This window comes from Corvus cornix, chromosome 3 (assembly GCF_000738735.6).
Source record: "Corvus cornix cornix isolate S_Up_H32 chromosome 3, ASM73873v5, whole genome shotgun sequence".
In the NCBI taxonomy this organism is placed as follows: domain Eukaryota; kingdom Metazoa; phylum Chordata; class Aves; order Passeriformes; family Corvidae; genus Corvus; species Corvus cornix.
Window position 1 is genome coordinate 43,721,746 of NC_047056.1, and position 22,373 is coordinate 43,744,118.

General features: G+C 40.1%; 1 protein-coding gene across 4 annotated transcripts in view; it reads left to right on the plus strand.

Annotated features, from left to right (window-relative positions):
- The first annotated feature begins 560 nt into the window (after window positions 1–560).
- The window catches only part of MAP3K21 (mitogen-activated protein kinase kinase kinase 21), a 41,831-nt gene continuing 20,018 nt past the window's right edge, over window positions 561–22,373 (plus strand). For 2 of the 4 annotated variants that reach the window (XM_039569172.1, XM_039569173.1), the window contains exons 1-2: window positions 561–1,370; window positions 19,324–19,504. In XM_039569172.1, the coding sequence (XP_039425106.1) occupies window positions 635–1,370; window positions 19,324–19,504 (917 nt within the window). In that variant the 5' untranslated portion in view covers window positions 561–634. Of the gene's footprint in view, window positions 1,371–3,266; window positions 3,368–19,323; window positions 19,505–22,373 lie in introns of those variants that run through there. The other 2 variants (XM_039569174.1, XM_010391533.4) reach the window with 2 other exon arrangements.

Sequence of the window (22,373 nt, forward strand, 5' to 3'; positions counted from 1 at the left end):
CACCATCTGGCCTCGATCCTGTGCCATGTGCTCTAGGATGACCCTGCTTGAGCAGGGAGGTTGGACCAGATGACCCCCTATGGCCCCTTCCAACCTGACCCATCCTGTGAGAGCCCGCGGGTGGCAGAGCAAACACGAACCGAGGAAGCTCAGTTTCTTCAGAAACCTCTTGGGGCTTGTTCCAAAGAAGGCCCAAAACCGCACGAGGAAGGAGAGGGGAAGCTGCGGCAGAGGCACAAGCCCTCAGCTCGGTTCGCAGTCCCCGAGGGACAAAGCGGGAGTCGCGGCTCCCTCGTGCTCCGGCTCCGGGGGACCGCACCGACCCCTCCGCCCGCCGCGCCCCGCGCCACGTGACGGCGGGCGGCCAATCGGCGGGCCCGGGCGGGCGGGCGCGGGGCACCGGCGCTGCCCTCCCCGCCTTTCCCGCGCGCGCCTGCGCTCTCTCTGCCGGAGCCCCGCGGTGGCGGCGGCGACCGGGCCGGGCCGGGCGGCCCCGCCCCTGCCCGCGCCCCGCCCTCCCCTCCCGCGGCTCCCGCTCGGCGGCGGCGGCGGCGGCAGGTGAGGATGCGGCTGGGCGGGTGCTCCCGCGTCGGCGGCGCTGCTGCCGGTGGCCGCCGGGGTTGAGGTCGCTGCCATGGCTCTGCCGGGCGCCGGGGCGGCGGCGGCCGCCGGTGGCGGCGGGGGTTCGTGCCCGCTTTGGACGGCACTGTACGACTACGAGGCGAGCGGCGAGGACGAGCTGAGCCTGCGGCGGGGAGACGTGGTGGAGGTGCTGTCGCAGGACGCGGCGGTGTCCGGCGACGACGGCTGGTGGGCGGGGAAGATCCACCACCGCCTCGGCATCTTCCCGGCCAACTACGTGACCCGCCAGCCCCGCGGCGGAGCGGCGGCGGGGGGCGGCGGGCGGGGGGACCTCGCTGGGAGCCTAACGGAGATCGACTTCCAGCACCTGGAGCTGCAGGAGATCATCGGCGTGGGGGGCTTCGGGAAGGTGTACCGGGCCACCTGGCGGGGCCGCGAGGTGGCCGTGAAGGCGGCGCGGCAGGACCCCGACGAGGACATCACGGCCACGGCGGAGAGCGTGCGGCAGGAGGCCAAGCTCTTCTCCATGCTGCGGCACCCCAACATCATCGCCCTGCACGGGGTCTGCCTGCGGGAGCCCAACCTCTGTCTCGTCATGGAGTTCGCCCGCGGCGGCTCCCTCAACAGGGCCCTGGCCGCCGCCCCCGGGGCCGCGGCCGCCCGCGGGGGCCGCCGCATCCCCCCTCACATCCTGGTGAACTGGGCGGTGCAGATCGCCCGCGGCATGCTCTACCTGCACGACGAGGCCATCGTCCCCATCCTGCACCGGGACCTCAAGTCGAGCAACAGTGAGTCCCGAGCGGGGCGGGGGGGGAGGTGAGTAGGGACCTTCGCACCGTCGCGGCGGCGGAGGTGACGGCTCAGGCCGCTGGGACCGGCGGGGGTCCCGGCGTGGCGGCGCTGGCCGTGGCCGCGGTGCGGGGGCGGGCGGCCGGGCCCGGACGGGCTCCGTCCGGGAACCCTGTTCCACCGGGCCATGGGTGTCGCAACTCGGGCACCCAGTGCCAGAAGCTTAGGCCAGCGGCAGGTTGGCTTGACGGGCTGTGAGCTGGGTACGGACTCGTGGAAAGGTCGGGAGGAGCCGGGGGTACCTCCAGCGCACGCAAAGTCCTGCCCTCTGGGAGAGGAGCTCGCTTAAAGCGGGATAAAATCCTGCGCACAACCATAATTGCAAATCCATAAGGCTGTTTTCACTCTGATGCGTTGTGTGGTCCTGGCTTTTAAAACTTACCCAAGGAACCAAGCGCCTTGTAAAGAAAAGATTTAATAAGGGTATCACTTCTGTTTCGCTGCTGAACAATCATATGTGTTTCAGGTTTTCAGCGTATGCATTTAACATTGCTAAAATTTACTCACTTAGCAAACACTGAGGTGGAAAAGACAAATACCTTAAAACCAGTAGAAACTGTTGTTCAGACACCAGATTGACTTTCATCCCTTGGCATGGACAAATGCATCTGCAAGAATGAGAGAGTTGCTCAATTCGTAATGGCTCCTTGGTCCCTCTGAAATACAGAAGCATCTAAGATTTTGGCCACTGTGCATTTGGAAGGCTCACTTACTAGAATAGAGTGTTTATGACTTGCCATTATAGTTGTGTTTTGAACTGATGACCTGAAAGTGGAATTCTGTGTGTTTCCATAAATATCTGAAACCATTTCAGCTCTTTCCTTTTTCTTCTGAATATGCCAAAAGTGCAGCAATATGTTAGTCTATTTTTTTTTTCCGCTTAGGAGTCCTTAAATAGTCCAGTAGAAATAAAAAAGCTTCATTCAGGTTTGAAGCACTTTGTTTAAGAGGCTGTATGTCTTGAAGGTCACCATGCATGGGCTGTTAAGACAAGGCTCAGTCATGGGACTGACTGTTCTGAGAATACTTTCACTGTTTATTTGATAAAGAAAGGACCTAGCTCAGCTGTGTTTGTGGTTCTGTTTGTAGCACAGACGATGAACCCTTGGACCTTTAGCATCATGGCCAACACCTTAATTTCTAGCAAGTGGTCTGTAGGCAGCTTGTCCCCGCTTAGTTTGCTGCTGTGTTCGGAGTGAGCTGCTGCACCTTGAGTATTTAGTGGCTCTCCTTAGAGTGGGCCGCTGCATGCTAGCGGCATGTTAAGTGACAGTGGCAAAGTTTGTGTCTGAAATAAATTCGTAACCCTATGGTTTAGCATAACACTGGGAGCTGAGTTGGGTACTACTAAGAACTGTTTACCATTATCATCTTTTTGTATATGGATAGTGGCAGAGCATTTCAAAAGTGTACTTCTGATTATAACCTCAGCATATGTGCCTGTTCGCTGCTTTCATTGCTAATTCCTGTTGCAGCTGCACTTAACTTGACCTAGTTAGATCTCTCACCTGTATTTCTTAATTTTAGCAAACTTTGAAGACAGTATTGAATATTCTAAATAGAATTATGTCTCTTGATCATCTGACTAAATGTTAATGTTAGAAGACAGTGGTGCACTGGTGGTACCATTCATGTTGTTCAACAACATAAATTTAAAATGACTGCAAGTCATGGCAGTATCCCCTGTTCTGTCAACTCATCCATTCATCGAAGATTTCACTTCATTCTTTTTCTGTAGTCTTTTGCAGTCTTTCACAGTGGGAGTGGAATGCTGCCAGGGTTGACTGAGCAACTAGCTTGGCGTGGATAGTAACAGTTCTGCAGTGGCTGTGGCTCCAGACAGGGGTCTGGTAGCACCCATTCCTCACCTGCTCGTCGCTGCTTTCCAGGCACTGCTATTGGTGGTGGTTCAGTGCTCTCCCTTAAGCAGCTCTAGGTAATATATGAATGTACCAGTTTTGTGCTAGCTTAGTTATTTTTGTTAAGAAGGATGTTTTTTCTTCCTCAGACAATAAATTAGAAAAATGACTGCCCTTAACACAGTGTGGTAGGGAATGCTTCTCAAGCTACTTCCCTAGCAAGCAGGCAGGAACTAATTTTTCCAGCCAAGGGAAGGGAGCCCCTTCTACAAGTGTATTTGTTCCAGAAAGGGTATGTGTCTGGGCTTGTGGTTGGCAGACAATGGCAAGCATCTCAAAGCATGTTACTTCTCTCCATGCAATTTTATGGAGTTGGGATCTCTATAGCAGATCTAGTGTGGTTTTGCTGATGCCATATTGACAGGACTGGAGAGAAAGTGCCACAAACAGAAGAGCCATGAGAGCAGCTAGCTTTTATTAACAGCAGTATCTAGGCTTGAATGCTCTTGTTTCATTGTGCTCCTTTTAGGAGGTGGGAAAATGTTTGTGTTTCTGCCAGAGTAAGGGAAACTAATAGGTGTACAAATGTTTTCCATATTGGAAAGAAAAATTTAACAAAGTTGGTTGTGAGGGCTGAACAAAGAAGTAAAGTGTAACTCCTCATGAGTTTTGGTAACAGCAGAGAGAGTTTCTTCAGTTTTGGAGTCCATGTAAAATAAACTTAATATTTACAGGTTTTTCAGAAGTCGACAAAATAAAGGTGTAAAGAACAGGGTTTAGCTTTAGATATGTGTGATAAAATGTAACATAGTAACCATGGTCTCTACTGTTGATTTACGAATTGTGGGTACTTCGTAAAACCTTGTGTGGCTGAGGTGGTATGAAGTTTCTCTGACAAAGATCATGGCCTGTTTTGAGGATAACTTCTCATAAGCTGTTCTTATGTTCCTCAATATACTTTATAGATTAAGGACACAACCTAAAATTAAGGGTTTTTTAATTATTTAATTTTTAAAAATTAATTTAAAATTTAATTTAAAATTAAAATTAATTAAAATTAAGGAAAGGTGAACTTTACCTAATCTAAAATCTGAGTAAAAATTTAGGAAGAAAATTTGATTTTTTTCAAGCCATCGTTGTTAGTCAAGGAATTCTGAATTAATTGATGCTTTAACTGAAAAGGAGATGTCTTAAAAATTGTGAAAATACTTGAATATTCCTAACTGTCTTCTGAGTAGGAACTTAGTCTTGATTAAGTGTGCCAGCTGACTATGAGAAAAATTTAAGTTTCACTGGAAATAAAAGACAGAAATTCATCTACAAGACTAGACAGTAATAGTTATGTTTGTCTTTTTACCACATCTCAGCTGTTTTTCTGACTCTTTGGAAGGGCAACTTTTTTGCTCTGAGGGAATCAAATTTCTTGCTTCAGGGCAAGGACACCCCATTAGTTACAAAACCTGTGGCTGTGTAAGGGCTCAGCACAGCCTCCCCTGATTATTCTATCCTGAAGAAAGCTAGTAATATGTTTGGCTAGAGTATGCCACATTTTCACTTTCTGAAGTCGAGTGTAGAGAAAAAAGGTTTGTGGTTCTGGGGTTGATTTCAGACTGTGCACTGTTGCTGTCATACTGAGAACCGGCGAGAAACGACACAAGTCCAAGTTCAGGGAGAAATGGAATTATTTTATTAATTACAAACTAGGTTATATACCTTTGTATGAAAGGGTGGCAGGAGGTCATTGGTCCTTTGACCAGCCAGCCCTTAGAAGGATTGGCTGAGGTTCTCTTAACACCCATTCAAAATATTTTTCCCATATATCAAAACAAGACTTGGAAAACAAATCCCAGGTGCAGAGATAGAGAATTAGTTTACAAAAATCTCTACACTCTTTTCAGCTAACTTTCATGAGAAAGGAAAACTTCACAAAATGCTTCAGCAGCTGGAAAATTCCTCTGGTCCTAGGTTTTTAGTATCCACAGTGCACTACGTCTGCCTTTAAAAAAATGCACTTTATCTCTAGTGCAGCAACCTTGTGTACTCCTAGGAAGCATTGCAGTAAGTTCAGAATATCTTGCTTATGGCATAGACCTTTCTCTGATTACAGAGTTGATTATGTGTAGATTAAGTGTACTAACACAGTACTGATAAAGTGCTCTGTGCTCTCTTGTCATGGATGGATATGCAAGTAGGGTTCAGTTTGATATGGCTTTCACCAGCTCCTGCAACATCCCAGGGTCCTTTGCAGCCCTCAGCTCTGTGAAGGGCGTTGAGTTTATACTGCTTTTTGGAATTGTCAAGGCCAGCTTGAGTTTCAAGGATTGTTGAATAAGACCATGGAAGTGACAACGCTAATGGGAACTACTTGGAATCTGAAGGAATCAAACATACAAGAGGACAACCCACTGTAATGTGATGTTCTTCAAACTAGTCTCATGAGAAGCAGTCTGAGAATAGGAGTCATTTGACTTTAAAACCTTAAAAGGAAGTGTGATGTGTTTTGACGGAACTGTTGAATCACTTGTGTTTGATGAGCCAAGGTGTCCTGGAGTTTGAAAAAGCAAGAACAAATTCTCTCTGGTTCTTTGCTTTTACAGGTTATTTGCAGCAGAATTGCTCAAGTTATGCTATTAAACACCTTTAAAATAAGGTGGAGATGTTTTCCAGAACTCATAAAACCTGCTTTCTCTCTAACTTCTCTGCCTAGCGACTTTAGGCTAGCTGTTCAGGAAGAGGAAGAGTAAGAAACTAGAGTTAAGCTATCTTCTGAACTGATTTTACATATTCTGAAATCACTAGGGTGCATAATTTGTCTCTTAAGTGTTTCGAAAAGGTGAGACTTGTTCACATCACAAGTAGAGCTGTAAGAATTACTTGTGTGTTATTAGATGTTTGAAATTCAGAATCTTGTACAACTACCAAGAGAATTCAAAATTAAATATTACAATTGTCTTTGGTGGTTTTGAGAGAGAAGAGAAATGGCTTTTCAGTAGATTTGAGCTTCAGTGTAACTTCCTTTGAAAATGAAGTTCCAAGATGCCCACTAATGGCAGTGAAACTTCGAGTTTTTTCTGTCAGTAGCACTGTGCCAGTTACTGCTCACCTACTGTGGTGTAACAAAACTAAAAAACCTGATGTTCTGTGGGTATGTATTCTGCATCTCAGTCTCTTCCTCCTGGCGCTCCCATTTGTGGAACTTACACTCTCATATAGGCTTCCATGCCTCCAGTGTCCCTGGTGGGCTAAGCCTGGCTGTCCCAAAGTGCCCATCTCCAGTGCTGAGTGACTCCTGCACCTCCTGTAGCAGGCTGCATATGCTGTAATTGGTTTGACACTGCTTGTATTGTCTGGCTAGCTGCTAAGCTCCTTGTGGCTGGTGTCTCGGAGGTCTGGAGAGGAGTGGATGTTTTTTCTGGCCGAACTAACTGAAGTTCCTCTGCCATAAGGCAACTGGCTTTCATAAAACCCGTAGGAACCATGTCTTCGAGAATGTGGTATCACTTTGATAAATGTCAGTCAGGTAAAATAGCGGGCCAGAAGTTATTTAGCAGTTTAAAATCTGTATGCTGTAGTTTTCCATGTTGTCTTCATATAGGAAGTCACAGTACTTAAACACTTTACACTGTTCTTAATTACTTAAAATCTCATAAAGCTAGAAATTGTGCCAGGTATACCAGTTTCCTGTCCCATCTCTGAGAGGCAGTAGCCCTGCCTTGTGCTTTGCTGTGAAGATAATGCTGCTGCATTACATTAAGAACTGGTCACACATCCTGAAGCATCCAGAAGTGTATAAGTAGAAAGGAGCTCTGTTTTTTTTAACCTTGTTGGCTAAGTATTCTTTAAAAAAAACACAGAAAACCAAAATCAAACCGCCTTCGTGCAAACATTGGTAGGATTGCAAAATTTCATTAATTTGGGAAACAACACCTGTTTTGAAGGTTATGATCTACTTAAAGTGCCATTGAATTCCAGTAAGTTTTTCTTTTGAATGTCCTTATGTCACATGGAGGAGTTCTGTGTAAAACATTGCTCCCAGTAATTTTTTTCATTATTTGATGTGTGCTCGGACTATGCAGATAGGGATTCTGTTTTTTGAGAGGCCCTGAAGGTTAGCTGGATTCTGTGGGAGCATGAAATGCTTAGCAGCCTTGAGCTAGAGTGTTATCTTTTTCCGGTTCATCAACGGCAATGCTATGTGTTACACCTGTTTTAATAGTCACTTGATACGTTTATTTGTTGCATATAAATATGTTGTATATTTCATGTTCAGAAAGATGCTGGAATTCAAGAGAGAACAATTTTGAGTGACTGATTGCTGCAGTTGTCTCAATCTACCATAGAAATAACATAGTAACTATAGTGTTAAAATGTTGTAGAGGCCTAATTTCCAGTTGAAGGATGTGTTTCAGCATTTTAACATAATATTCAGGAACCTTATGATTTTAATACACTATCCGTCAAATGAAATTTTGTGAACTGCTCTGTAATGCAGTATTTGTACAGTCTAAGCTTTCAGAGGAGGAATAACATCCAGCAGTTATTTTATTTGTAGATGAAGACTTAACTGCAGTAGCCATTTATTTCACCTCAGTTACTGTCATCTATATTTGCTTCTGTTTGATGTTTTTCTGTGTCTCAAGTCTGGACATTAACAGGTGGAAAAAATTGCTCATTAATTTAGAACAAAGTCCCTCAAACTTAAGAAGGCTGAAGTATATTTACATGAAGTGCTTAATGCTGAAAACAAGACTCTAGGCTGAAACACTAGCTATATGTAATTTGATTAATTAAAACCCCATGAACTTTTAACACCCCTATTTATAACTCATTTTTAATACAGACTCATTTTAATGTTTCCCCAACTATGTCCATCTGACAGCTGTAGAGAGTTGTTTCTTATTTAGTGTTGAGACTGCATCTCTAACAGGTAGGATTATTAAGTTAAGAATAATATTACTTTGATCTTTCTCTGGATTTAACTTGGCTTTTCATGTCTTTCTTCTCTCTTTGTTCTGTCATTGTAAAACACCAAGTGATCTGGTTTACAACAGTTGGAAGATTGGGAGGTTTTTTTGGTTCTTGTTTTTTTTTCTGCTTTGTGTTATACTCCTTCCTAGCAGGTTTCTGCAGGAGGTTCATTTGCACCAAGGTTTCTGGTGATCTCTTCATGGAGAATGTGGGGAGTAACATTCTAGTCTGTATGTTGTGTTTGCTCACTGTTTTTGATGATAAGGAGTTCTGCTTTGGGGTAGCATTGTAAATTGAAGTGTAGGACTACGGATAAGAGTGTTTTTAATGTTTGTATATTAAAGAAGGCTTCAAGCATTACTTGGCTAAAAGTTTTTGGTTTTTTTTTTAAAAGCTGGTACCGCAGGGATATGTTCACATACCTTCCTGTTTCTGAAAATTGCACTGAGCAAGCAACCCATTTCCATAAAGGTCAATAGAAAGACAGCTAAACACCTCCCATTAGCTGTTAAAATACTTACACAATTTTGTTCATTCCCCTAAACAGTGAAAAATAAGTTTAACTGCTGACTGTAAGACTTGTTAAATGAGGTATTGTACTTAAATAAACAGACTTCAAAGTGTGGTTGGGATTTAGACATTGGTAGTGTTATCCAAGCATTAGAAAAAAATGAGATATAACTGAGTTTTCAGTTACAGATTATTCCCCCATCCCCATTGGAACTGCTGGGACAGGGCATGTCTTTGGACCCTCTTAGCAAATATTAAGAGTTCCATGAAAAAGTTATGTTCTGCAACCTCAAAAGAATAGAGGAGTAACACATCACTGAACTGTATTTGGATGTTGAATTCTGTTTCGTGGTTTCTTTGACCTTAGAAGAGAATGGCTTTTTGTTTGCAATCTGTAAGTTTCCTTAGCGCTGAGTATGGACTTCTAAACTTGCTTCAGTGTTTCAAGTTCTGAAACAGGCTGACCTTGTACGATAAACATTTGCAAGGAATGGTTGCAGGGTAGGGTAATTTCTGACCTTGAATTTTATTTCTGATTGTTTGTTAAAATTTAAGGCATTGAAATTCTCTTCAATGACTTTCAGTAATAATGCTTCTAAAAATGCAGGGATTTTTCTTTTTTTTTTTTTTTTTTTAGCTTTGGGATTGTTTTGTTTATTAGAAGCAAAATTAGGGCTTATTGAAGTAAACATAAATACAGATTATATATAGGTACAAACAGATAAATATCAAATGACTTGGCTGTCTATAGTCGCAGTACAAAAATAGCAATGGGTGTAATGTATATTCCTGGACTGACATCTTAAAAGTACATTTCATCATTTTTACTTTGCTTGACCATGTTACTAAGAGCCTACATCAATCCAGTCACTGAAAGTAAGTAGATGTTTAAATTTTAACCCACTTACTGCATATTAAATTCATGGATTAGGTATGGTAAATTGGAAAAATTACATATTTGGATAATGTCACCACAGAAGTATTCTTCCTTCTTGGAGCTTCCTGCCAACTTTAACCTTTTTGTGTGTGTGTGTGTGTGTGTGTGGGGTCATAGCTCCAGTTGAATCAGCCCTAGACATGCCAGTGTTGGCTACATAATCATGCTTTGTTCTCTTCATAGTGACTAAAATCTGTGTTTTGGCAGGTGTGCTATTAACTCAGAGCTGATAAGTCGGCCCTCCCTCTCAAAAATGTAGGAGTAAATGCTTCATTGCTGTGGTTCATTATAGGACAAGTTAACCCTTGGAACTGATTATATTTTAGTTATAAATGTTTAGACAGTTTTGTGATTTTCTTTTCTATTAGGATTAGATGCTGCTGTTATTCCTGAAACTAATTGCTTTTATTTCCTCCTGTATTATGTAGAAAAAAAAAATGTACTTTTTAATTCATTGCTTAATGTTACACTAATTATTGAGACAAACAAGCAGTTTTCCCTTTCATTTTCTCAAGAGAAAGATAGCACTGTCAAGTTTGCAGAGCTCTCACTTCAAAATAAGAGTTTTTTTGCTTTGCTATTGAAGATTAGAGTTCTTGAAAATGCACAGTCCTGAGAGGCTTCTGAAGAAACTTCAAGGGTGGAATGCAGGAATCCTACCCCACAGAATATATTTTGATGGGATTTTTTTCCTCCCAAGGTTTGTATTTTAAAAAAAAAAAGTGGGCTTAAAAATTCTCTGGGTTTTTTCTGCTTTGTTTGGAAACAGGTTGCTTGGCAGGTTTTTTTTGTTAGAACAGTAAGGCTCTTTCAAATATTCTTTATAAAAGAAACTGACAGCCTAAAAATTCTTTATAAAGTGTAACTTATTAACATTCCTAATAGAAATTATGTTAAAGGAGTTTCCTGTTAGCCGATGAGATTCTAAAGGAACTTAATGACTAAACCTGACTAAGTATCTACAGCCAGAATTTGGATTCTTAGCTGTTGGCATCTTCAAAGGGACCAGGAAATTTTTTTGTCTTCAATTTATTTAATGGGATCTTTTCAATAGTAAATTTTGTCAAAGGTAATTTTATAATGGAAAAAAAACGTAGCAAAGCTGGATCCTATCTTTAAATCTCTGACTAAAACTAGATGTAAAAGGGTTGACCTATTTCCGAAATGTTGCTTGACTTCCCACTTGTTGCAACAGGTGACGTGTGGCTTCCTTGAGCAGCTGTAGCTGCATGAGGAGGCTTCCCCACCCACCTCCAGGCAGCTTCTCCCCTCTCCCACCTGTCAGCAGAATCTACACATCTCTGTCCCCGCCTGTGTGGTCAGTAGGTCAGGTTAAATCTTCTGAGAGATCCAGCAGGAAGCTACTCTAAGCTGGTTTATTTGCAGGCTTCATATTCTGCTGAGCTGGCTGGCTGGCTGAGTCCTCCAAGACTACCCAGTTGCTAGACTCAGTCAGGGGGGGAAAAGCTGTAGAGGGTGAGGGAGTATAAATGAAGAGGAGGTTAAGGTAAGTATTTCAGTGGCAGCAGGCTCTTACCGTCTTGGTTGTGACATCAGCCTACACCTCTTTACTTAAGCTTTGCTGATAAGTCACCTTTAAAAGTAGAATGTCTTTTTAGTTTTTTAGGTATGCATCTATGTATTTTTATTAAACTTTATTTCATTTTGATGTGACCTTTTTTTGTATTAAATATTCTAATTTCAGCGCATTAAATGCACCTTGAGATAGATCACAAAACATAAAGCAACAAGGAAGTTCGTAATTGCTGAGAGTAATATGTTATGATCAGGAAAAGTATGCCAACTATGTAAATACTTCCGTGTACTCAGAAGCTGTGTATTCTTCTGATTAGCTTGAAATATCAAACTGCATAGAGTCACGTTCTGTTTACTTCAAAAAAATAACTATAAATCCAAGCCAAATTCAAATGAAATATTCGTGGCTTTAAAACTAGATATTGAAAAGGTGATTTGACTAATGATAGATAAGTTAAGTTGTTAGTTCTGAAGAAAGGTAACCTCTGTCAGCTCTTGCCCCTGGATGCCATTTGTGAAATTATAAACCTCATCTTCATTGCCTGGTAAATTCTGTATGTTGTATGACATATATTGATTTAGGGAATGGCCAGGTCTTAAATTTGGGTTAGGGAGGAAATTAATATGTTTTCTCAAAGTTTCTCTTGGAGGAAACTGTAGCTGATGTATTATATATTGACAAAGACTTCTTATGCAGTTTGAACAGAATAGCTTTAGTTTGCCTTGTATTTTGGTTTTCTTAAGAATAGGAGGAAGTTCCTTAAAAAAAGAAATCACTTTCATAACAAAGATGATGTTCTTTAAGGAATAGATTCACAGCCACTTTATTCTGCAGAGTTTGAAACTAGAAGATTATCTTAGTCAGTAATTCACCACCTAACTGTTACCCTTCTTGTCTGCCTCTGTTTTGGTCAGTGGTTTTTTTTTAGTTTCTATTTTGGTTTTTTTTTTTTTTCTTCAGGGCTGCCTTTTAAAAATAGCAAGCAATGGAAGAACTTAAAAGAAAGTAATTGCTGTTTCAAATAAGCGGTGAAGTTCCTTGGTAGATACCACACAACTGAGTGTTTTGAGTTTTAAAGCTAAGTTTCAGTATTGACTGATTTTCATGTAATTGTGGAATTATGGAGGAATTGCTTTAGTGAGGTAGTTTTCTTAAATTTAGTATTTAAATAGGAGAGCTAAGTTTAATATTTTATTAAAGAGGACTTGAGAATGTTTAGTGTCCAGTCTGCTTTTGATTTTTTGCTGATGTAATATCCAAATCCTACATTTTTCAGAATTTACTGCTGATCTGGTGTTTAAATTATGATTATTTGAATGTCTAATTATAAGTGCTTGTTACCTCTAGTACTTCCTCTTACAGCACAATAGAAATTTCTGTTTTGCATTACAGACCTATCTGAAGAGAAAGTGAAGCACAAATGGCATGCAGTAAAGTAACTTACAGCATCTGTAGTCTGTGCCAAAAACTTGTTAAAACTGCTTCTTTCTCTCAAGTTTCCATTTGCCCAAAGTTGCTTTAATAATAGTTATTAAAGAAGTGAAGGGGAAGCAAAAAATGGTGATGCAAGGTGTGTTGAAGCTGTTGAAATCTCTTGTCCCTTTTCCTCTCTTTCCTTCTTCCTCCATTTTCTCCAGGCAGGCAGGTGACTCCCAGTCATTCTCATCCTTGGTGCTTTTCTTGTGTCACATGTCCTGCTATGGGATGTACTTTTCTTACGAGGTTGCTGTGTATTTGTCAATTCATGCTGTCAAGGACTTTTTGTGTCAAGTCTCATCTTGTTTTGGCTTTCCAATTGGGAACACTTTGTTCAGGAATTTTTTTTTTTTTTTTTTTTAGTATGTGTTGGCTCCTGTGAGGTACATTTTTTGGGTTGTTGGGTTTTGCATTTTTTTTAAAGCTGGATGTTTTTAGACAAATGCATTTAAGAACAAGCTGTTCCTTTCAGTTAAGTGTGAAAATTAAGAACTGGTTATGTGCCTGCTGTAAAGAGACATAGATAATAGAGGAACACAGTATCCGTAGAATAAAAAAGTCTCCTGCATATGTAATCAGTGTTTAAAGGATAAAATTCCCTTGCTGATGGTGACCTCTGAACTTAATCCAGTGAGACCATCACAGTCTGACACACGCTAGCAACACAGATAACAGAACCCATCCTGGGAACCCACAGGAGAAAAGGAAGATATTTAAGATGCGGTGCTGTATAGGCAGAAGCATCATCTTTTGTACATACAGAAGAGTTCGGATCAGTTAACGTTTTCACTGTGATAATTAATTTGTAGTTCACACACTTAATTTCTTCACTGTGATGCTTAATCTACAGTTTAATAAAACCAGGACATGGCTTCTCTAAGCAATGTTGAAATTTTAATTTCCAATTACAATTGGATCCAAATAACAGTTCCAAATGATGGGAGGTGGGTCTCTTAATATGGACAAGGTATTGTGTTTCATTAACTGAATATACAGCATTTAATAAGATTTTTTTCTGCCTGCTAGTCTCCAGGTAAAGATGCAGGGTCACCCTGCTGGTTTTGTTGCATGTTGATTTAGTGAATTAACAGGAACCAGATTTGCTTGCAAACAGTTGGAGAGGGTACTGCCTGGGTGCGGGGGGAACAGAGACAGTAGCAGCATTGTCTGGACAATCTCTGTTTGCAAGTAGAGTTATATAGCATAACAACTTTCTTTCCTCTACAGTATTCTCTAAGAATGACTTTATCAGTGGTGGCAAATGTAGTGGATATGTAGGCATTCTTACCTATAATCACAGTAACTTAAATAGCTGTGGTATTAAATAGCTTATATTTGCGAAACCGTGATAGTCACATATTTAGCAAACTGCAGATAAAGTAGCAAGACATGGTTGTAGCAATTGACTAACTTGGGAAAATAAGGTTGCTTAATGTTTAATTTTTAGTACTAACAAAATAGATAATATAAAGAATAAAGATGATGGGAGGGACAGAATGGACTTCAGTATTTCAGGATGATTTTTTTAAGTTTAAGCATTAGAAGATAGTTTGAATTCAGTACATCTAAACTAATTAAAAGGTTTTCAGTCCTCTTCCTTGGCTTCTCAGAATACTTCTTTTACTTAATGATTTTATATGGCTGGTAACTGAAAAAAGTCACCTGAAAACACTGGAATACATTGTTCATGCAATAAAACTGATTTTAACGGTATGAGGTCTTTGGACTTAAAAAAAATTCAAATGAAGTGTTGTCTTAAATGGGGACTTCGGCTAGATAAGGTTGGAGAAATACAATCTATATGTACTTAGAAACCAAAACAAAACTAAGACCGTAGGAAATAACCTGTATTAAAAGAGTAGCATGGAAGAGCTTCGTTCTAGGTAGCGGTTTCCTAGGTGTGCTGCCGACTAAAATGTCTGTCCAGGCCTCCCTCAGGCTTGCTGTAAATACTGTTTCTTAAGTTACATGAATTTTAAGAAATAAAAAGGAGAGAAGCTGAGGCAGGAACGTGAGCGTTTTCTTTAGAATGATGCTTTAAACAAAGTGTTTACAATTTAAATGAATGCTTCTGGTTCTTCTCTAGGCTTTCAGCTTAGTCTTGAAAGTAGCACTGGGGGTATCATTCTGTACCTGTCTGAGTTTGGCAGATGTACACCCCCAGGGATCTGATTTGTCTAAATGTGCTCTGTTCTATTATTTCTGGCTTATCTGTCCATATGTAGGCTCTTGCTTAATTTTTCCTTTTCCCCAAAAAAATTCAACCCAAGCTCACAAGAACAGAGACTGCAGTTCTTGTTCAACTCTGGCCACACTTGGTCTGCCACTTTATGCATATCTCACCTTTTGCTCACCTCAAAGAAAGCTTTACTGTCTGAGTGGAGAGTTTGGAGATGGGAGTGATGGGATGGGAATGGCACAGGAAAAGGAGTGGCAACTGGGGATTGATGGGGATTTTATTGGGACCTGTTCCTCCTTTTTGAGCCTAAATTCTGTGCCTTTCTTGCTAAGAACATCTTGTGTGGAAACAGTTGTAGTGTGGCAAAGAGTTGTTGCTGGTTCTGTTCTAATTAGAGGAACACAGACTTGGGAAGTACTGGTTGGCTCCGTTGCAGTCTTGGGCAAGTGTTACATTTTAGTTCCTAAAAGTGTGCAGAACATCTTATCTGCATACTGTTACACCATGAAATATTTGCATTGTGCTGTAAGATCAGTAGAAAAATATTCCAGCTGTAGCAATGATAGTGCAGAAAGCAAGAAAGATTAATGGCACTACTATTTCAGGAACCATTAGGTTTAACAGGAATGTATGTTGGCTCTTGTGACTTTTTTGAGGACTAAACTGTGCTTTACACTGCAGAGAAGGGCTGAAAGGGGGATGGGGGAAAAGAGGCAGTAAAATTCCCCACCCTGGTAGCTCCAGATGTAGAATGGAGTTTAACTACAAGTGTGCCTGTAAGACAGACCAGCTGGAGCACCTAGGAAAATATTTTGTTGTTAAGAGCACCTTAAGTGCTGTAGATCTGCATTCTGTTTCTAGGTATGGGTAACTTCTGTTTTCATTGCTTCTCTAAACCTTTGTTTAGCCTAGCAAAAAGGACAAGCTCTTCTGATTTTATCTAAATAAAAGACATTACTAGATCCTAACTATTCTATTTTCTATGTCTGCTTCAGTTCCTGTTATTGGACACGTATGTTCAGGTTTAATCATTCGGTATTTCATATGAGGTGTTATGCTTTGTAAAATTCTATTGATACGTCCCTGTTCCTACTAAACAAACTGTTTTTTAGTGCCTTTTAGAATTGCATTAACTACTTGCGCAGCTACATGTAGCTTGCTAGTTTTCCTTCTGTTAGCCAGAACAGCCAACCTTTTCTTCTTCCTTCATCTCTTCTTTAGCTATAGATTTTACAACTGATCTTATGCAACTTTGCGTATTTTTTAGTATGATGGTCTGTTCTTTCTTGGAGTGGGCACTGCCTTCTGACTGTGCTGCCCAGGGAGGTGGTGAAGTCACCATCCCTGCAAATGTTCCAGAAATAAATGGAAGTGGCACTTAGTGCTATGGTTTAATTGACATGGTGCTGTTTGGTCAAAGGTTGGACTTGATGGTCTTGGAGACTTTTTCCACTCTTTATCATTCTATGATATCTACCACTTTTAATACCAGTTTACTGCATAGCATTTGTAGGCTTTCATTTTTCTCTCGGATTTAACTGGCTTTTATCTTTAATTTGTTGATTTATATTTCAGGAATTATTGAAAATAGCATCTCTTTGTTGCCCAGCTGTAAATGTTTCTAGGCATGCCTGTCTCTTATATTCAAGGAGTACCCGTTACATGGCACCCAAGTCTCTCCTCTATGATGTTAATAAATTTGCTTTCCCCTTGATCTCATTGCAGAAAGGCAGAGTCACAAAGAGAGATGTACTAACTCAGAATTTAGTTGAAAATGGTGTTGCTGGTAGAAATCATATGCAACCTTAAACTGCTTGGTCATTGTTTTATTTCTGGCTGTAGTACATGGAATGTTTGGGTAATGATCCCATGAGAAGTTTTACATTAGTTTGATGCAAAGTAGTTTTCTTGGACCAAACTTAATCTGCTTTGATTTTGAATATTCAGAAACATAGTATCTGGTTTTGCTTATGTAAAAATAAGTAAGGTGTTATATAAATATCCTTACCCTATGTCCTACTTACATGTAAATAAGTAAGGACATAGGATTTTCCTGCATTTCTGCATCCCTAATATAATCTGTGGGTTTTGGTGGGTTTTGTTTTCAAATAGTCTTTGTATATCTAAGTATTTTGGGCTGTGCTTGCCAGGAGCAAAGCTCTAATGTAAGTATGAACTTCAGTCTTTGTGGAAAATAAAAAGTCTGAAAAATATTGAAGTAAACCCAAAAGTGCTAAACTGGCTCTTGCCCAGCTTAACATTGCATATATATTGGAGCCAGAAAAGACAATTTAAAGGGTTTGAAAAAGAAACAAGGGGAGTGCCAAGTAAACAGGGTGAACTGGTGATTGTAAAATGACTTCTCCCAGGTTAGCCGACAGCAAGGGCCAGGAAGCTATGGAAGAGGCAGAAGGATGCTATAGTAAAGGTTGCTAGGCTACTCCAAGGTAAGCTCTTACAGAGTGCTACTCAGCTATGCTGAGCATTTTTACTGCCCAGCTGCTAAGTAACGTGTGCACAGTATTGTTTGCCTGGCTACCGGCCGGAAAGGGAAATTTGAACTAAGAAATGTTGTCCCTTTGTAGGATGAAACTTGGTCACATGCCAGTTATTACCTATTGCAAGACTGACTGTTTTTGGTTTCGGTCACATTGACTGACAAGGAATGTCAGGAATTCTGCTGAACATGTTTGAAATGGAATAGCAAACAATAGGTCTTTGATTCAAGTATAAAAGTATAAAAACTGTTGCATGAATTTAACCTGTTCTGGTGGTTCTCATTGGTGAGCTCTTGCTTTGTCTGTACCATTTTGGCCTAATTTCTTTTGCTCTGTTAAGAAGCTTATTGAAGATGGAATGTGGGTTCTTTTCCTTTTATCTGGATTTGATGCAATTTCTGAAATATTTATAAGAGTTGTTAATCTCTACCAGTAAAAATTATTTCTTTCAATTGCAAGTGCAAGGTCATTGGTTTTTCTTCTGTAAGGGAGGGTAATTCTTCATCTGCTTTTTAGTTAATTGGTTTCCTGTACTATGTTTGCACTACATACAGGTAGAAAACAAAGGTATATGATTCTTACATATAATTTAGTCTTTGGCCTTTGTCCCAGGAGATCATTTTAACAGAAAGTTAGAACTAACAGTTGCTCTCAGAAACAGTGACAGAGGAACTGAATATGGAATTAAAATTACAGTCTGTTAAAATGATTCCTTTCCATCTGTTGTCTCCCTCCTTGTTAAGCTCTAACACAATAACCCAGTTCTCTTCTTGTAGCACTGTTTCCTGAAGAGGTACTACAACTCTGCCGATAATGTTGTCTCATCAACAAGTCAGACACTGTAGGATGCAATGGCAAAAGAAGGATAGCTGACTCTTTAACATTCGTGTGCATAACATAAAAGGGACTGTATCCAAGTCCAGTGTCCTGTTGCCAGTTGGGGACTCCCAAGGCGAAGTAATTCCCCTGGTATATAGTTTCCCAACTGTGTTCTGATTTGTGGTCCAGGGTTTTACTGAAAATAAACTTATTTTTTGGATATAAATTCCCTATATCAAGTTGACCTCTGTGAATTTGTGTAGAAGCTTTTTAAATCTATGTTAAATAATAATATTCACATACCATGCCAAGAATTCCAAAGTTCACCTATGTGTTGTGTGAACAACAGGCACGTGTTTGATTCTCAGCCGCTGATTTTACCCAATGGAGTCCATTTCTTGTAGTGAGAAACTTTGAACAATTGTTACCTATAGTTTTCTTCGTTAATGAGGCATTGTTATATAGATTTTTGTTTGCAAAGGTTTCTTTTCCTAGGGGAGGGCTTCTTGTCTGTTAACCATTCCTTATAGCTGTGGTTACGTTGCTTTGAGCACCCCGCTTGTGTCCTTCCCCACACCTCTCTCAGTTCAGTTACACGCTTTCTGAGGTGATATGGGGCCAGGATTGGGTGCTGTGTTAAGAATGGCTTTTATACAGTGACATAATGTGTCCTGCTTTGTTTTATCAGTCCTTTATAAGAATTCTTAACATTTGGTTTTGGTTTACTACTGCTGCTGGTTTTATTAATCCAGAATCTTGTTGCAAAATGGGTAATTTTCTGACAGCCTGTCATCATCTAGGATATTAGGATTCTGGGCTTTTTTAAATGATGTGATCTACATCTCCAGTGTATTTCTTGTGCTAATTCAATATGTGCTCCCACAGTTGCATAAAGAGCTCATGACACTGTAGGTATTTCTTGGTTTTATAGCTTGGAATAGCTTAAAATTATCAAAAAAGCATTTTCATGCATATAAAAATTGCAATAATGTTTTCACAACACTGAAAGTATACAATTTTCTGTGCAGTACGAGTTGTATATGTAATTAATGACAGAAATGGATTTTTTTATTGCAATTGCTTTAATTTACAAACTCAATCTTTTGCAGTTTTGTTACTAGAGAAGATGGAACATGATGACATTTGTAATAAAACTCTGAAGATTACAGACTTTGGTCTGGCTAGAGAGTGGCACAGAACAACCAAAATGAGTGCAGCAGGAACTTATGCGTGGATGGCTCCAGAAGTTATCAAGTCCTCCATGTTTTCTAAAGGAAGTGATATTTGGAGGTAAGAAGTTTGTCTGCTGAAGACCATGTTTGGTGGATATGTGTTGAGGGTTTTGAGAGACTTTATTTTTTTGGTGGTTTGCTAGGTTATTGCCTCAACATATGGCCAGTTTAGCTCTTCTAAGAAACAAACACGTTTTTTAGTATCTACTTCACTTGTTACACCTTTTATTATCGATTACTTACAAACTGGGGGAGGAAGAGGGAAAATAAAGAAATTTTTTTTTTAAAGCAAGCTCTCATTAAGAGAAGCCTTTAAAATATTTGCTGGTCAATATACCCAACTGTTTATCTGGATTCTTGATATAAATAACTGCATGCTCTTGATACATTAATGTATGATTGATCTCATTTTGGTGGGTTTATTTTATATTAGATATCTGAAAACACTCAATCTGCTTAAAAAATGGGACCAACTAATTATTACCTTGTATGTCTGATAAATAAAAATAAGGTGCAGATCAGAACTTTGCCAAGTGTTAGCTTGAAATAGTGCCGTTTTTAGGAATCTGGAATGTGATTGTGTGTAAAAGTTAATACTAGGTTTAAGCTTCTACATTTATAGAGATTTTTCCTTCCAGTCCCTGGAGTAAGGAGAGTGTATTCAGCACAAAATTGTTTTAACTTGCTCTCTAATTTTAAAGGTGGGAAACGCCCTGTTTTAAATTTGTGAATTTCTCATTTAAGATGTTATTGTGGATAATATAAATAATATGGCTCTCACTACTGATGCTATTTTTGAGTGGTGTAGTGTGGGATACATGTACTGTAGAAAGGTAATTTAAGCTTTAGTTTTAGTTTAGTTCTGTTTTGTGAGTGCAGAAAAGTAGCGATTGCACAATAGGCTCTAAAAGCTGCTGTGCCTCACCTTGAAAAGTCTGCATTTTCTTTCTTTTTGATATGTTTTCTCAGAAGGATCCAAGATAGCTATCTGGGGAAGGAGGGGAGGACTTTATTCTGTTTTCTACTGCTGCTTTATGCATGTTCTGTATTCTAAAATTCTTATATAGGTTCCTATTTTGCTTAGATGCATGATGTTCTACAGCATGAAGTAATACTTTTGGTATTCTTGGGATGATTCTGTATCTGCACTGCTGTTTTGTGACGCTCATTTGTCTTGTCTCTGGAACCAATTTTATTTGCATCAGCCTCAGCTGATGCTCAGTTGGGAAACATCTTTGGCCTCATTCTTTTTTTTTTTTTTTCCATTCTTTCTTACTTTTTTCTTAAATTTTTTTTTTCTTTTGCGGGATGGAGGTTGGGTGTAGGCGTTTCCCTAATCAGCTGTATTCCATGCTTAATTACAGGTCCTGTCCAGTCTTGTTGCTGTGATTTTAGGTATCTGAGGGGGTATGCTTTGGTGCAATTATTTTATATTCTGCTGCAACATTAGTTTACATTTTTGGAACCTACAGTATTTCTCTTCTTCGCCTTCTCTTCTGCACGCCTCTCTTGTAAAAATGTAAGTATTTAGTTCAATGATGGAAGTCTAACAGGAGAGGTTTTTAAGTAGAAAGGCTGTGTTTTGCAGTATAGTTTAGACCTTCTTAGCTTCTAAACATTTTCTGCTCACTGCACCTTGATCTATTCTGTTGCTTGTCTTTACTCTTTCTTTAAAAGAAAAGCAAATAAAGAATACCCAGGTTACAGGAGTGGTTTTTGTTTTAAAAAACATTCAGGTTACCAATTTAAGTATATGGGTCTCTCTAAGATAAGAACACGGTATGTTTCAGAAAATTTCTAAACTTTAGTTACACGTACTGAGTGCTGAGGCTCTGAATGAAATCTGCAGACCTCTTAGTAGGAAAAAAAAGAGCAATTGAGGCTGCTCAAGTTGAGGCAACTCACACTTCCAGCTAGTCTTCCAGAATCTGCCAGTGTTTGGAAATGTTGTGGGAGTATTTTCATGCAGAGCCTTCCAGGCCGTATGTTCTCAGGTGTCATCCTAGATAGCAGAACTAGTGCTTTCCAGGCCCTGCACGTGTATCCTTTTGCTTTCCAAACCAGAGCTTTAACTACTGTATTTGTTTTACTTTGGCACGTGCTTCCAGATTCCCAAACAAGAATTCTACTCTTCCAACCCTACCCTTCCGTCAATCATCAGACATTTCTGAACTGGTGTGTCAGTCTTGGTTTTGTGTGGAGCCTGAAAGTGCAAATATGCCCACAGATTTCCAAGTGCTGATGGTGTGCTTCAGCAGTGGTCTTTACAGTAATGTGTGTCTTGGTTGTACAAGCCCTTGGCAAAGACAGGAAGCGTTTACTGTACAGCAGAATTAGCAGTTGCTTTTGCCTGGCACATTTGTATAAATTTGAAGTGATTTGTGTAGCAGTGCTTAGTAATCTCTGCTCTAGAAGATGGATTGTAGAGTAAAATAATCTGAGAACTTTACCTTCAGATTTTCAGCTCATAAAATTTATAAAACCAGCTAGTGTTCACTGCAGTGAGATATATAGGCTTAAATCACATTTGATTGAAGGAAGATAATTTTAATGATGAAAACACTTAACATATTTTTGGGAGTGTATTAGTTTTTGTGGTTTAAAAATGTGTATTTCAAGGACATGCCTGTGGCTTTGGATTTTTGCTGAAGATGGAAAGGGACATGGCTTTTGCTCTTATAAAAAAAAGCTATTACTTTTAAGGTTGGGCTGTATGCATAGACAATTGTATGTGAGCTGGTGACATTTAATACACAAAGTAGCTAGTTGTGTAGTTGAGAGAGTTAATAAGTAGTTGTTTTCCTAGATAATGGTAGATTAGTACCTCCCAAAAACTCCAGCATGTCAAGACCATAATGTCTTTAGGCTTCCTCCTTGCATCTTTTCCCCCATAGTGCTGGCTCTTGATACTTGATATTAAGACTGCT